General features: G+C 38.1%; 1 protein-coding gene across 6 annotated transcripts in view; it reads left to right on the forward strand.

Moving 5' to 3' along the window:
• The first annotated feature begins 1,462 nt into the window (after window positions 1-1,462).
• The window catches only part of SEL1L2 (SEL1L2 adaptor subunit of ERAD E3 ubiquitin ligase), a 114,317-nt gene continuing 99,597 nt past the window's right edge, over window positions 1,463-16,182 (forward strand). For 5 of the 6 annotated variants that reach the window (XM_054723923.1, XM_054723924.1, XM_054723926.1 and 2 more), the window contains exon 1: window positions 6,294-6,394. In XM_054723923.1, coding sequence (XP_054579898.1) covers window positions 6,337-6,394 — 58 coding nt within the window. In that variant the 5' untranslated portion in view covers window positions 6,294-6,336. Of the gene's footprint in view, window positions 1,541-6,293; window positions 6,395-16,182 lie in introns of those variants that run through there. The other variant, XM_054723928.1, reaches the window with a different exon arrangement.

Here is a 16,182-nt window from a genome sequence, read left to right on the forward strand (position 1 = left end):
CTAATACAATTTCCTCTCTCTTGGTTTATAGAAACTATATTTCCCAGTCTCCCCTAAAGTAGTTAGGACATGTGACTCCATTCTGACTGGGTTATGGGATAAAAATTATGCATGCCACTTCCAGGCCTGAATAGCACATCCCCTATGCATTCATCCATATTTTCTCTTTTCTTTCCAGAGTGATCTCAGAAGTATCATCTAAAGGAGGAAATTCTCTTGGATTTTTTTTTTCCAATCCTCACCTGAGGATATGTTTCTATTGATTTTAGAGAGGAAGGGAGAGAGAGAAAAATCAATCTGTTGCTTCCTGTACTCCCATACATGCCTCAACTAGTGATCAACCACACAACCTGAGTATGTGTCCTGACCAGGAATCAAACCTGTGACCCTTCAGTGCTCCAGATGATACTATAACCACTTAGCATTACTGGCCAAGGCTAGCTTTGATTTCTGAGTCACTACTTGGAGGAGTATCTCAGGGAATCTAAGGAGCACTACATCAGGCTATGATATAAATATGAAACTCTTATTGTGTTAAGGCATTAATATTTAGAGGGTATTCTTTTCAGCATTTAGTATTAATTATTCTGACAAAATATTATTTAATGTATTAAAGTACCTTAAATATACCATATGCCACAATGAACTCATGAACTTTCCCCCACACTTAGACCTCTTCCAGTGTTCTCTTTCTCATTGAATGACTCCATCACCTGTTCAGTTGAGCAATATGGAAACCTAAGTACCATCCTTAGTTCCTTTTATAACTTTAGTATCACTTTCTTAAATATATGTTTTTATTGATTTCAGAGAGAAGAAAGGAGAGGGAACGAGAGATAGAAACATTGATGATGAGAGAGAATCATCAGTTAGCTGCCTCCTACATGGCCCATGCCCAAATGGGGATCCAGCCCATAACCTAGGCATGTGACCTAACTGGGAATCAAACTGTAACCTCCTGATTCATGGGTCAACACCCAACCACTGAGCAATACCAGCCAGACACTTCAGTATCATTTTAAATGAATTGCTATACCTTCTCATTTTTTTAGCCTATATAACTTAACTCTCCTTTCCAATAGCACTTCAGTAAGCTCAGTCTGAATTCAAGTGAACCACGGCAAAATACTTCTTAACTGGATCCCTTGTTCACCCTTACCCCTCTTCTGTCCATTCTCTACCCCACATCTAGAGTTATCTTGTTAAATATGATCATATCTCATTGTTGTAAGTCATTCAATGACATTCTGGTGGTCTTTGCTATGGACTGAATTGTGTTCCCTCCAAATTTGTATGTCAGAGCCCTAGACCTCAATGTGATTATATCAGGAGATAGGGTCTTTAGGGGGTAATTAAGGTTAAATAAGGCCATAAAGATTGGACCCTAATTCACTAGGACTATGGCCTTTCTTTTTTAAAGGAAAATATCTTTCTCTATCTTCCTTCCTCAGACCTCCTTGATGTGAAGATAAAGTGAGAAGGTGGTCATCTGCAAATCAGGGAGAGACCCTTCACCAGAATCAGACCAGCCTCCAAAACTGTAAGAAAATTAATTTCTGTTATTTAAGCCACCTAGTCTATGGCATTTCATTATGGCAACCTGATTCAATTAATATAGTCTAATTATAAAAATGAAATCATTAAGAATTGAGTGAACATCCCTACCAATTCTGCTTTATCTTATACCTCCCAGTCTCTAGTTCAAATCATAGCAACCCTTAGAGCTTTTCATTTTCTTGAATACATCTTATGCTTACCACATGGCCTTTTCATGTGTTTTTTGCTATACTTCGGGCATGATTTGTTTAGTTGACCCATTCTCATACTTCACAGTTCAACTTAAACATCACTTTCTGACAGTACCTGTCTTGATTCTGATCCCACCTTACTTCTACCCACAGTATCCCCTCATATGTCTTCAGTGCTCATTTATTTACCTATAAAGTACTTTTTATAGTTTGTTATTATACATTTATTTTTGTGATTATTTTTTTATATTTATCTTTCACTCTGGACTTATAAACTCTCTCAGGTTAGGAAATATGTCTTCTTGTTCACTATCCACAGAGAATGGCACAATGCCTGGCACATACTGGACTCTCAATAAATATTTATTGAATGAATGAGATAATGAATGAGAGTTAAATAAGGAGCAATAAAAAGATGTTGGTGCCTGGCTGTCATGACTCAGTGGTTGAGTATCTACCTATGAACCAGGAGGTCATGATTCGATTCCTAGTCAGGGCATATGCCCTGGTTGTAGGCTTGATCCCCAATGTGGGGTGTGCAGGAGGCGGCCAATCAATGATTCTCATCATTATTGGTTTCTCTCTCTCTCTCTCTCTCTCTCTCTCTCTCTCTCTCTCTCTCTCTTCTCTCTCTCTCTCTCTCTCTTCCTCTCTGAAATCAATAAAAATGTATTTAAAAAAAAAAGAGAAATATTGGCAAAACTAAGGAAGAACACATGATATTGAATGGGATTACTGTGAGGAGGCCCTAATTTTAATGTAAAGACTAAGAGGAACTAAGAACTGAAATTAATGGACACCTGAAAGAGAATTACCATTCATATTTAGCATATAATAAGTATGCAATACATGAATGAAGGAAGAAGGAGTGATAGAAGAAGAATAAATAATGTTTAAGAGTATAGAAAATAATTGCAATTCAGTTTTAGAGAAACCAATAATATATTTTCAAAAAGATGTTTGTGGTCAGAAAGGTCAGATGTTTTATGGAGATCAGAAGGATGAGAACTGAGAAAAGATAATTAATTGGACTTAGGATCTATGTAAATTAGCAAAAATAAAAGCAAGTAGTTAAACAATAATTAGGAAGCAACAAGCCAGAAGCAGTGATTATGGACTATCTTTTTGAATGTTTAGAAGCTAAAGGGAAAGTTGAGGAGATAGTAGTTGAAAGGATACCAGAGTCAAAGGAAAATTTTTTTAGGAGAGGTGGAATGAAGAATTTTTAAACTAAGAAGAAAGTTGGTCAAAAAAATCAGCCAGAAGCTGAGGGGTCATTACTGTTGAATAACAAAGGTCCAAGAAGAAAATACACATGGGTGATGAATTCAGATAGTTATTAGAGACCACTGTGACCATGATGAGGACATCACCTATCTATATGGGCACATAGAAGAAAATAAATAGTACAAATAGCCTGCCTTAATAGATGGTGTCTGCAAGAAACCTGCCAGGACAAATTCAGCGCTTTTGTTTGGTTTTCATCCATTTGACCTGGCTCCACCTAGGTCAAAGAAATTAAACAAGGGACATTAGTAATAAAAAATGGATGGGACTTTAAAAAATGAAGAAGGTTGGTAACAAAAAGATTAAAACTGAGAGAGGACAAATGGTCAATAGACTTCCAGAAAAAGTAGATGTGTATAGAAGGAAAAGTGAGAGTAGGAAGCTTGGACTTAGAATATAGGAAGGGCATTTCATATTTTGGGATGAATTACAAAAAGAATGAATAGATGGAGATTCCCAGTGATTCCACATCCTATCTAATAAAGAGGGAATATGCTAATTGACTGCCATACCCTCCAAGATGGCGGTGCCCACAGCCACAAGATGGCGGCGCCCAGTCCCCTCAGCCCCGCTGGGGCGGCAGGCACACAGCACGGCTGGGCCCGGCCCCAGACAGGTCCGGCCGCTCCGTGCGCCTGCCTCCAGAGTCCCCCAGACTCCTCAGCCCCCCAGTCACCCAGGGCTAGCCCAAGGTGCAGGCAAGCCTCAGATTGCGGCTGCCCAGCCGCCCAGGGCCGCCCGAAGCTCAGGTAACCAGGGCCAGCCGAGGCTTGCGCTGCCAGCAGTGGCAGCAGCAGAGGTGTGTTGGGGGCGTCTCCTTCCCCTGATCGCGGGATCGCCTCCTGCCTCTGAGGGCTCCCGGACTGTGAGAGGGGGCAGGCTGGGCTGAAGGACCCCCCTCCCCACTCCAGTGCATGAATTTTCATGCACCAGGCCTCTAGTTTGGTAATATGTCCAATGAAACCCAAAACACTCAAAATAATACATGCACCCCTATGTTCATTGAAGCATTATTTACAATAGCCAAGATTTGGAAGCAGCCCGAGTATCTATTAGTAGATGAGTGAATAAAAAAGCTGTGGTACATTTACATATGGAATACTACTCGGCTGTAAAAAAAAAATGGAAATCATACTTTTTGCAACAGCATGGATGGACCTGGAGAGCATTATGCTAAGTGAAATAAGCCAGTCAGAGAGAAGTACCATATGCTTTCACTCATATGTGGAATCTAATGAGCAAACTGAACTAACAAGCAAAATAGAAATAGATCTATAGATAGAGAACAAGATAACAGCTATTGGGAGGGTTGGTGGCTGGGGATGGTGTTGGTGAAGGGATTGAGCCAAAAAGAGAAAAAGAAAAAGAAAAATCTCATGAAAAGAAATTTCAAATAAAAAGGAAGTTGAGGGAAGATAGGTCAAATGACCTCAAGTTCAGTAAAAGTAGGAGGCAAATCATCTGCTGGACAATGCTGAAAATTCTGGATCCAAATGGGAACTGAAAAAATATTATTTGGAGAATGTTTAATGGATGATATTTAAAACTTTAAATAAATTATATTGAGGCAATTTTTTAAAGTACAGAAGTTAGGAAAGAAAGTTCCATTTTGAAGTCTGTTGCTGAAAGGAAAAGACATTAAAGACACGGGTAGCTTGAACAGTGCTCCCCAAGATTTCCAGAATCTAATCTCTGAAACCTGTGAATGTTACTTCATTTGGCAAAAATCACATCTCACTTTGCAGATGTGATTGAGGATCTTAAGATGGGGAAATTATCCTTTATTATCTTGGTGGGCCCTGAACATCATCATTAAGTGTCCTTATAAGAGGGAGACAAAGGGATGTTAGACTTCAGAAGAGGAGAAGGCAGAGTGATGACTGAACAGAGATTAGAATGAAGTGGCCACAAATTGAGGAATGTGGGCAGCCACTAAAAGCTGGGAGCTACCAAGCAAGGAAGGATTCTCCTCCGGAGCCTTCAGAAGGAACTAGACCTGACCTTGATTTTAGTCCTGTAAGAATCCTTTTGGACTTCTGACTTCCAAAACCAGGAGAGAATACATTTCTGTTATTTTAACCCACTATATTGGTGGTAATTTGTCAAGACAACAATGGGAAACTAATAAAGGGGGGAAACCTGTAAATTCAAGACAATAAATGTAAGAGTTTCTGAAATAATTACCTGGACACACTGTGAAAGTTGAATATATTTTAGGCATAACTTCTCAACTGCCTCCATTTCTTGGTTTATCCTTAATATTACTGTCCTTTTAACCAAATACTCATTTTAGTTCCTGGTCCTACCTTGAGATCACTCACTCATGAAATGCCCATATTGTTTAAGATAGTAAAGAAGGTATTTTAAGATTCCTTTTAATGAAAGACCATTTTAAAAAATCATAGATGACGTGGATATATGTATTTGTCTTTGTCCCAGTGAAAGCTCAGGAGTTCCTTATGTGAAGAGAGGATAAATGATGTTTTCACCCAGATGGAGACCAAAGACTTGGTCCATATGTTTCTTGTCCACCCTAGCCTTGAGATATTAAAGATGTCAGGTCAGCTTATGTACTTAATTGTTTTCACATAAATGCAGCTTGCACCTCTTGAGGTAACATAAAATAAGCCAGTCAGAGAAAGATAAATATCACATGATCTCACTCATTTGTGGAATATAATGAACAACATAAACTGATGAACAAAAATAGATCCAGAGACATAGAAGCATCCAACAGACCATCAAACGTCAGAGGGAAGGTGGGGGGGGAGGGGTAAGAGATCAACCAAAGGACTAGTATGCATGCATATAAGCATAAACAATGGACACAGACACTAGCGGGGGTGAGGGCATGTGGGGGGGTGGGGGTGGCCGGGGAGAGGTCAATAGGGGATAAAGGAGACATATGTAATACTATATGTAATACTTTAAACAATAAAGAATTTTAAAAAAACTTTCAGCAACTCTGAACATTAATATTAGTGTGGACTAATTGGACTTATTCACCTTCCTTCAGTTTCAAAGAGCAACTATCTATTTCAAGCCTATCCCTTATCTCCTGCCAAAGGAGTAACAAACTAGATATGATTCCTTCCCACAACCTGCTCTTCCAGCACCTGCCTTTATTCCTGGTTGAAAGAAACTTCCTGGCAGCTCATTGGCCAAAGAGTAAAGAAATGGTTGCTTAGCAACCAAGTCCTGACACCACCACCCCTCCCCCCCCCCCACCAAAACTGTAAAGAAGCTATAGGCCAGCCACATAGTTCTGCTTGTGTTACAGAGAGGAGGAGCTGCTCAGAAGATGAAGCTCTTGTCCCTGTTAATAGAGATATTGATAATTCTTGGGGTCACAATTAAACGTAAGTTTTTCTGTCCTTTTTATTCTATGTTAGGCTCTTTTCCTCTAACAGTACTAAGGTTATTTAAATCAGAAGTAACCTCACTATATGCCCAATTAACACCATTTTTGGATATTCAGTAAGGGTTGATAGTAGTTATACTCTCATTTAGGATAATACTTGAGAAAGACATTTGTGTGAGTGTGTGTGTGTGTGTCAGAGAGAGAGAGAGGGAGGGAGGGAGAAAGTAAGTTGGGAGAACAGATAGAGAAAGTGTATGAGGAAAGCATTGAAGTCATTTTTATAGTATAGGGATATTTGTAATAGTTAAGTTTTATTAAATCTAAAATACCATGAAGATCTTGTTCCAGGACTGTAAAGGAAAAATATAGGACTCAAAGGGTGGTAAATTGTAATAAATTTATACTCATATAATCTTTTTGGATCTTTTTACAATAATAATTCTACTTCCAAAGTTTCCATGTTTCCTAACTAGTTATTGTCTTACAATGGAAATTATTTTTCAATCTTGTTTCTGTGGCCATTTATTGAATTAACTTTTACCCAATCCTCAGATAAGTTAATCATCATGAATTCAATTTAAGAAATATTTGCATTTAACCCAGGAAACAAAGGTTGGTATAATCCAAAAATTAATTAAATGTAACACACCACATCAATAGAATAAAGGACAAAGACTACATGATCATCTCAATTGATGCAGAAAAAAGCTTTTGATAAAATTCAGCACCCCTTTGTTTAAAAAAAATAACACACAATAGACTGGAAATAGAAATTTCCTCAACCTTATAAAGGGCATCCTCAAAAAACCACACCTAATATATTTAATGGTAAGAGATGAATGCTTTCCTCCTAAGATCAGGAATAAAACAAGGATGTCCACTCTTGCCATTTCTATTTAACATTGGACTAGAGGTTCTAGCCAAGGCAATTAGATAAGAAATAGAAATAAAAACCATCAATTGAAAAGAAAGAAGTAAAACTATCTCTATTCTCTAATGATATGATCTTATATTTAAAAATCCCAAGGAATCCACTAAAAAACTATAAAAACTAATAAGTTCAGCAGAGTCACAAGATGAAAGATCAATATATAAAAATTCATTTCTATATCATCTCAATGAACAAAACAAAAATGAAATTAACAATTCTATATACAATAGCATCAAAAAGAATAATGTACTTAAGAATAAATCTAACAAAAGAAGTGCAAAGTTCATACACTGATGACTGCAAAATTGTTCAAAAAAGTTAAAACTCTTGCCTTAACCGGTTTGGCTCAGTGGATAGAGCATTGGCCTGTGGACTGAAGCGTTCCAGGTTCGATTCTGGTCAAGGGCATGTACCTTGGTTGCAGGCATATCCCCAGTAGGGGGTGTGCAGGAGGCAGCTGACCTATGTTTCTCTCTCATCAATGTTTTTAATTCTCTATCCCCCTCCCTTCCTCTCTGAAAAAAAAATCAATAAAATATATTTTTTAAAAAGTTAAAACCCCAATAAATGAAAATACTTCCCATGTTCATGGATTGAAAAGCTTAATATTATCAATATGGTAATATTCTCCAAATGGATCTACATCCATTTGATACATCCCTATCAAAATCCCAGTTGACTTCTTTGCAGAAATGAACAAAATTATAGGAAAATTCATATGAAAATGAATGTTTTCCAATTTCAAAACTTTACAAAGCTACAATAATCAAGACAGTGTAGAATTTGCATGAGGATAGACATGTAGAGTTCAGAAACAAACCCTCACATTTATGATCAGTTGATTTTCTAGCAAGAATGCCAAGACAACTCAGTGGGAAAGGGAAAGAATAATCTCTTCAACAAAATAATGAGGACAACAGGAGAGCCAAGTGCAAAAGAATGAATTTGGATGCAAACCTCACAACATATGCACAAATTAATTCAAATGGGTCAAAGATCTAAATATACTTGCTAAAGCTTGAAAAACTCTTAGAAGAAAATATAGGCATAAATCTTTGTATCCTTGGATTACATGTGCTACCAAAGCACAAGCAAAAAAAATAAAAGAAAGAAAAAATAGAGAAACTGGGTATCATCAAAATTAAACACTTTTATGCTTCAAGAACATTATCAAGAGACTGAAAAGATGACCCACTGAATGGGAGAAAATTTTTGCAAATCATATATCCCATAGGGTTTAATATTCAGAATATATAAATAGCACTTACAACTCATCAAAAAAATGACAACCCAATTTTTTAAATGTGCAAGGGAACTTGACAGATATTTATCCAAAGAAGATATACAAGTGACTATCAAATGCATGAAAAGATACTCAAAATCATTGGTCATTTTATTTTATTTTATCTTTTTAAATATATTTTTATTGATTTTTTTACAGAGAGGAAGGGAGAGGGAAAGAGAGTTAGAAACATTGATGAGAGAGAAACATCAATCAGCTGCCTTCTGCACACCTCCCACTGGAGATGTGCCCGCAACCAAGGTACATGCCCTTGACCGAAATCGAACCTGGGACCTTTCAGTCCGCAGGCTGACGCTCTATCCACCGAGCCAAACCGGTTTCGGCTCATTGGTCATTTTAAAAATGAGAATCAACACCACAATGAGATACCACATCACACCCATTAGATGGGTATAATTTAAAAAGTGGAAAATAACAAGCATTGGCAAGGATATGGAGAATTATGAATGCTCATACATTGCTAATAAGAATGTAAAATGATACAGCCACTGTGGAAACAGTTTGGCAGTTCCTCAAAATGTTAAATATAGGATAATCATATGACCCATCAATTCCACTACTATGTATAAACCCAAGAGAAATGAAAGCATATGTCCAAACAGAAAACATGTACACAGATGTTTATAAAAAACACTAGAGGCCCAATGCACAAAATTCATGCAAGGGGCTCGGACCCCACCCACCGCGGCAGCAGCCTCTGCCTCAGCCCCCACCATAGCGGCTTACTTCGGAAGATCGTCCAGAAGGACGTCCGGTATAACTAGCATATTACACTTTTATTTGTATAGATTATTCGTTAGAGTTAAAAGGTTTAAACAACCTAAATGTTCATCAATGAGTGAGTGGGTAAACAAATTGTGGTATATATATATATATGCAATGGTATATTATTCAGCCATAAAAAGGAACAAAGTACTGATACATACTACAAGTTGGATGGACCTCAAAAACATTATAAGTAAAAGAATCCAGATACAAAAGACCACATCCATAGAGACAAAAAGCAGATTAGTACTTATCAAGGGTGGGGGAGAAGGGAATGAGTTATTTGATGAGTACAGAGTATACTTCTGGGATAATGAAAAAGTTTTCAAACTAGAGAGAGATTGTGGTTGTACAACATTGTTAATGCACTAAATGTCACTTAATTGTGCACTTTGGAATGGTTAATTATATGCTATGAATTTCACCTCATTTTTTAAAAATGATGCAATGCTTTGGGAAATAATCTGACAGTTTCTCAAAAGATTAAACATAGAATTACTGTGTGACCCAGAAATTCCACTGCTAGGTATATATCCAAGAAAATTGAAAACTTATTTTCATACAAAAACTTGTACACAGATGGCAGCATTATTGGTAGTAGCCAGAAAAAAGAGAAAACCAAATGTATACCAACTGATGAATGGATAAATAAAATTTGGTATATCTGTGCAATGGAATATTAGCAAAAAAAGAAACAGAGTACAATATGGATGAGCATTAAAAACACTATGCTGAGAAAAAAAAACTACACATAAAAAGCCATATATTGTATGATTTCATGTATATGAAATATTCTGAATAAGCAAATCCAGAAGATAAAAATTTAATTACTGGTTACCTAGGGCTCAGAGATATAGGGGAATTGAGGAGATGATGACTAAGGGATTTCTTTGGAGGTAATGAAAATGTTCTAAAGTTGTAGTGATGATTGCACAAATCTGTGAATATCCTAAAAGTCATTGAATTGTAGGGGTAAAAGACATATTTAATAAAAGTTATGTGCCAATTTATATTGAGGATACAAGGCCATCTAAGACATAGTCCTTATCCTCCAGTAGTTTAGAGTCTAGATGAGAAAAACAGGTAAACAAGTTTTATTAATTGTAAAGTTTTGTAGATATTAAAATAGAAGCATTTATTTTAGAAGGTATTGTAGGGCACAAATGAGGGAGTGACCAATTGATCAGAAAGACTTCATAAAGGAACTCGCATAAGTTGAATCTTGAAAGATTGGTGTTCACCAAGCAGAGAAAGGAGAACAAGAACATTTCAAACCGGATAAAGGTAACAAAGACACAAAACAAAAAAAAACATGATCTATAAATAAGCATATCAGTTTGCTCTGGCGTAGGATATAAAAACACAGCAATTAATGAGGTTGGAGTGGTAGGCAGAGACAGGCTATGAAGTTTGGACTTTATCCTGTGAGCAATGGGGAGTCATTTAAGGGTTCACTCATTGAAGAACATGAATAGAATTTTGCTTTGACTTTGGCAGTAAAGAGGTGGACGGACTCTAGTTATGTAACTCTGGTGACTATTGAATAGCCCAAATAAGAACAATGAGGACTTAAATTATAGCAATAGCAGTGAGGACTGAGAGGAGTAGATGGATAATAAGGCTAGAGAGAATAGTGTCATTAGAGTCCAGGGTGAGATTGTACCAAGAAGATTGGAATGGCCAATAGTGCCAAATGCCAGAGAGAATGGGGAGGTAAGGGCCAACAAATGAGCAATGGCTTTAATAGCTGGGGAATCTACATTTCCAGGACAGTTGTATTGGAGGAGCAGGGACAGAACCTCATTTCAATTCATAGGAGTGAACAGGAGAGGAAAAGGTAGAGACAGAGCCCTTCTTGGAATGTGGTGGTTTGCAGGGTCAGACATGAGTTTCAACAGATCATTTATTGATTGCAGGTCTACAGAGACCCAGGGAAGTGTAGAGAGGGACAGTTGCTTTTCAAGCTAGCACTAAAAAAACTAAGACTCATACACAAAATCAGCCCTTAAACCCCACTCTTTTTTCCTCTCTCTGCCCCTCTACTCTAACACTCAAGGCAAAAAAAAGAGTGTCCTTTTCCACTCAGCTATACCTTACAAATTTGCATATTGCCTGTTCATTAATTTTTTTTCACTTGATGCTCAATGTACTTTGATTTTACCTATATAAAAACACTTAGAAGGAGGAACCAAGATGGCGGCATAGTTAAACAACTAATCTGCTGCCACACACAACAATTTCAAAAATACAACTAAAAGACAAAAACGTCTACCACCCAGAACCACGGGAAAGCTGGCTGAGTGGAAGATTTACAACTAAGAAGAGAAAGGAACACAATCGCTGAAAAACTGAGGTACGGAGGCACGCGAATCGGGCCGGCGGCGGGCGGCTGGGTGCGCAGCTTTTCTTCAACCCGCAGGGAGACAAGCTCCCGATCACTCTGAAATCCAGTTTCTGGGGACACTCGGGGGACCCAGGCACCTACGGGGAGAAGCTGGACTCTCGGCCATCGGGTCGGAAAGTGAGAGTAACTTTTTTGCAGAGGTGCGCCCATCAATCATTGTTTACTGCGCTGGAGCGCAGGGACTTGGAAACGTGGAAAGGCAGAGACAGCTGACGGCAGCCATCGCCGTTGGCCACGCCCCAGCCTAGTGACGCCCTGAGACCCCGCCCCGCCCTGAGGCCCCGCATTCTACAAACCCGCCCAGGCTCCACTCAGCGGCTTTTGCATATAAATGGCCTGTTCTGGGGCTGCTCAACCTAATTAACTGCAGCTCCAGTCAGACTGCTCCAAAACCGCCCAAGCAAAGGAGGAGAAAACTAGCCCTTGCTGTAGCTCCTGCTGGGGGACACACAGTACACAAGGGTACACCAAGAGTGTCCACCTCAAGTAACTGGGAGGCTGACCCGTTGAACCAATAGGACACCTTGTACACAAAACTACCCTACCAACTTAGGGAAGCAGAGAATATGAGAAGGCAAGGAAGCAGATCACAAACCAAAGAAATGGAGGAGAACAAGCGACTGGACATAGAGTTCAAAACCACGGTTATAAGGTTTTTCAAGAATTTCATGGAAAAGGCCGATAAATTCAATGAGGACCAACTAGAAATTAAACATACACTGACTGAGATAAAAAATATTATACAGAGACCCAAAAGCAGACTAGAGGATTGCAAGAATCAACTCAAAGATTTGGAATACAAAGAGGCCAAGGACACTCCTCCAGAGAAGCATGAAGAGAAGAGAATTCAGAAAGTTGAAGATAGTGTAAGAAGTCTCTGGGACAACCTCAAGCGAACCAACATCAGAATTATGGGGGTGCCAGAAGAAGAGAGAGAGCAAGATGCTGAAAACCTATTTGAAGAAATAATGAACAAAAACATCCCCCACCTGATGAAAGAAATAGACTTACAAGTTCAGGAAGCGCACAGAACCCCAAACAAAATGAATCCAAAGAGGACCACACCAAGACACATCATAATTAAAATGCCAAGAGCAAAAGACAAAGAGAGAATCTTACAAGCAGCAAGAGAAAAACAGTTAGTTACCTACAAGGGAGCTCCCATACGATTATCAGCTAATTTCTCAACAGAAACCATGCAGGCCAGACGGGAGTGGCAAGAAATATTCAAAGTGATGAATAGCAGGAACCTACAACCAAGACTACTCTACCCAGCAAAGTTATCATTCAGAATTGAAGGGCAGATAAAGAGCTTCACAGATAAGAAAAAGCTAAAGGAGTTCATCACCACCAAACCAGCATTATATGAAATGCTGAAAGGTATTCTTTAAAAAGAGAAAAAGAAGAAGAAAGATAAAAATTATGAACAACAAATACATATCTATCAACAAGTGAATCTAAAAGTCAAGTGAATTAAAAATCTGAGGAACAGAATAAACTGGTGAACTTAATAGAATCAGGCATAGAATGGGAGTGGATTGATAATTCTCAGGGGGAAAGGGGTGTCTGTGTGGGGAGTATGGGAAGAGACTAGACAAAAATCATACACCTATGGATAAGGACAGCGGGGAGGGGAGGTAAGGGCACAGGGGGGGTAGGGACTGGGTGGTGGGGAGATATGTGGGGAAAAAGGAGAAACAATTGTAATCTGAACAATAAAGATTCATTAAAAATAAAAAATAAAAAATAATAGAGAGGGATGATGCAATTACTATGTGATTATCTCTGACTCTGCATTCATCTAGAGCAGTGGTTCTCAACCTTTCTAATGCCTCAACCCTTTAATACAGTTCCTCATGTTGTGATGACCCCCAACCATAAAATTATTTTTGTTGCTACTTCATAACTGTAATTTTGCTACTGTTATGAATCGTAATGTAAATATCTGTGTTTTCTTATGGTCTTAGGCGACCCTGCTAGCGGTTCTCAACCTGTGGGTCGCGACTGTAGAGAATCTAGAGAAAGTCTTTAGTAGTTATTTTGTTTTTTGGTAAATCCTCAGAAAAAAAGTAGTTGATGATGATGGAAAGAATGAATAATGTACCCCCAAAGTGTGGCTTAGAAAATGGAAGTAGAACTAATAGTGTGTTTTTTCTCTGTCACCCTACCAACTCAGCGGCTGTCTGAAGGGAGTGTAAGGCAATATAACTGAAGCAGTGCAAAGATATTGCCAGGAGTTCTGGCTCTAGATCATCCAAGGTTTCTCTATCCTGTCTTTCTCTTTCTAGTAGTAATTCCTCACTATCATACACTTCTATAATTAGAAAAAATTAAATTAAATTAAAAGAAAATTTACAACAACTCTCTCCCCTGACACTCATCCACCTGGCAACTCTCTTTCTTGGCAGAAAAAAACAACAAGTAGCTCACCAGTCTCACATTAATCATAGGTCAAGAAGCAATTCCCTAGCAATTATGTTTAGGTCACTGTCATGTTCAGAGAGGGACCACACAAAGGGCATGTCCTAGACTTGTTGCAGAGGATGCTGAGCCTAAGCAATAGAGGCAATCAATATCCTACTTCAGAAATGTTCTTGCTATTACCAGTGCTGTTTTGAAAAACTTGTGAAATCAAGGAGCTTTAAGTTACCTTTGCTCTTTTTTTTTTAACCTTATACCTCCAAATGGGGAAAGAATAAATTGCAAGTGTCCAGGCATAAAAATCCTATGCAATCAGATGCCAAGTTCCTTTCTGTTTTGTCTCTGCTACACACATATTTTTTCCAACCCATTCAAATTATTAGCTACTCAGTATACCTATCTAATTCACTTCCAAGTCTTTCTTAGTCTGTTCTGCAGATGGACTGTCTGCAATGAAGGGCTGTCATCCCATCTTCTTCCATCTCAAGTTCTACATACTCCAAAACTTTCCCAAGACCTTTCTGATGGCACATTGTGCCTTTATTTTCGTATGCATCATAGTCTCATAATTGAGTTTGTTTTAACTCCCACACTAGATTGTTAACTTCCTAAATGCAGAGACTGTGTTTTACTTACTTTTTCTATTTCCTATATTCATTACAGAACTTGGCATATAGTAGATGCTCAATTAGCACTTGTAAAATAGACTAATAATTAACATCTGTGTAATACTTTTCAATTTTTAAAAATATATTCTGCAAACATATGGAGTAGGTCATGCATTTTTATTATTCTAAATGTAAACATTTTCAAAACCCTGAGATAGAGTTTAGTAAGACCTGAATCTTCTAATGGGAAACAAGGTTTGTTTTGTACTTTTTTTTTTTTTTTACTCCATATCACCTGTTTGTTATTCTAAGTCTGTAATTCTCCAAAGTGAATTGCTCTGTGTATTTACCGCATAATCATATTTACTTGCCTCAGGCCGTTTCTACATTCTATCAAACAGCCAGATGTAAAATAAAAAATTTAACCAATTATCTAAATATTTTAAAATGTAGTATTCATATGTTTGCTTTCATATAGAACAAACAGTTAAGTAATGGATTAAGTTATTTACTTTTCCACCAGTTGTTTTGGCAGCATGGTGATTACATGAACTCCAACAGTGGCATTTTATTAGTTTTTCATTGATTTTGTAATTTTACTGGATCTGCAATTTATTTACTGTATCTATGATCTAATTTTTATAGTTCATCAGCAAATGAGATGTAGTAGGCAAGAAAAACTTGTTTCTTTTAAGATTTCTTTTTAATTCTGCCCTCCCCCCCCCCCCGCCCCCAACCTTGGAGCCAAGGTTACAGTGCTGGGATTGAAGATAATTATTCCCAGATCAGAAAGAGTGATGTACACCCTTCAGTTTCCCTGACAGAAGAGATTTTTTTTTTTCTAAAAAAAAAAAAAAAAGCATTGCCCTACTGATATGGCTCAGTGGTTAAACATCAACCTATGAACCAGGAGGTCATGGTTCGATTCCTGGTCAAGGCACATGCCCCAGTTGTGGGCTCAAACCCCAGTGGGGGGTGTGCAAGTGGCATCCAATCAATGATTCTCTCTCATCATTGTTATTTCTATCTCCCTCTCCCTTCCTCTCTGAAATAAATAAAAATATATTTTTTTAAAGCATCAAGATTCATCAGCTCTGGAGAACAAGTAGGAAGGCCCTTGATGAAAAAGAAATTAGAAATATTTAAAGGACAAAATAAGAGATGGGAATGAACTGAAAGAATAAAATTTTTGCCCCCAAATGTGCAAGAGTATATGGCTAGTCAGTTGTTGGGTGCACAGGTCCTTTATGCTGTTCGACTATGCCAACTGTTGTGTCTGAGTCCCTCTGCCAGGGACTGGACCTCCTTAGACGCCAGGTATCAAATGGAGAAGACATGAGAAGTCGTGGGTATA

Source organism: Eptesicus fuscus, chromosome 12 (assembly GCF_027574615.1).
Source record: "Eptesicus fuscus isolate TK198812 chromosome 12, DD_ASM_mEF_20220401, whole genome shotgun sequence".
Classification (NCBI taxonomy): Eukaryota; Metazoa; Chordata; class Mammalia; order Chiroptera; family Vespertilionidae; genus Eptesicus; species Eptesicus fuscus.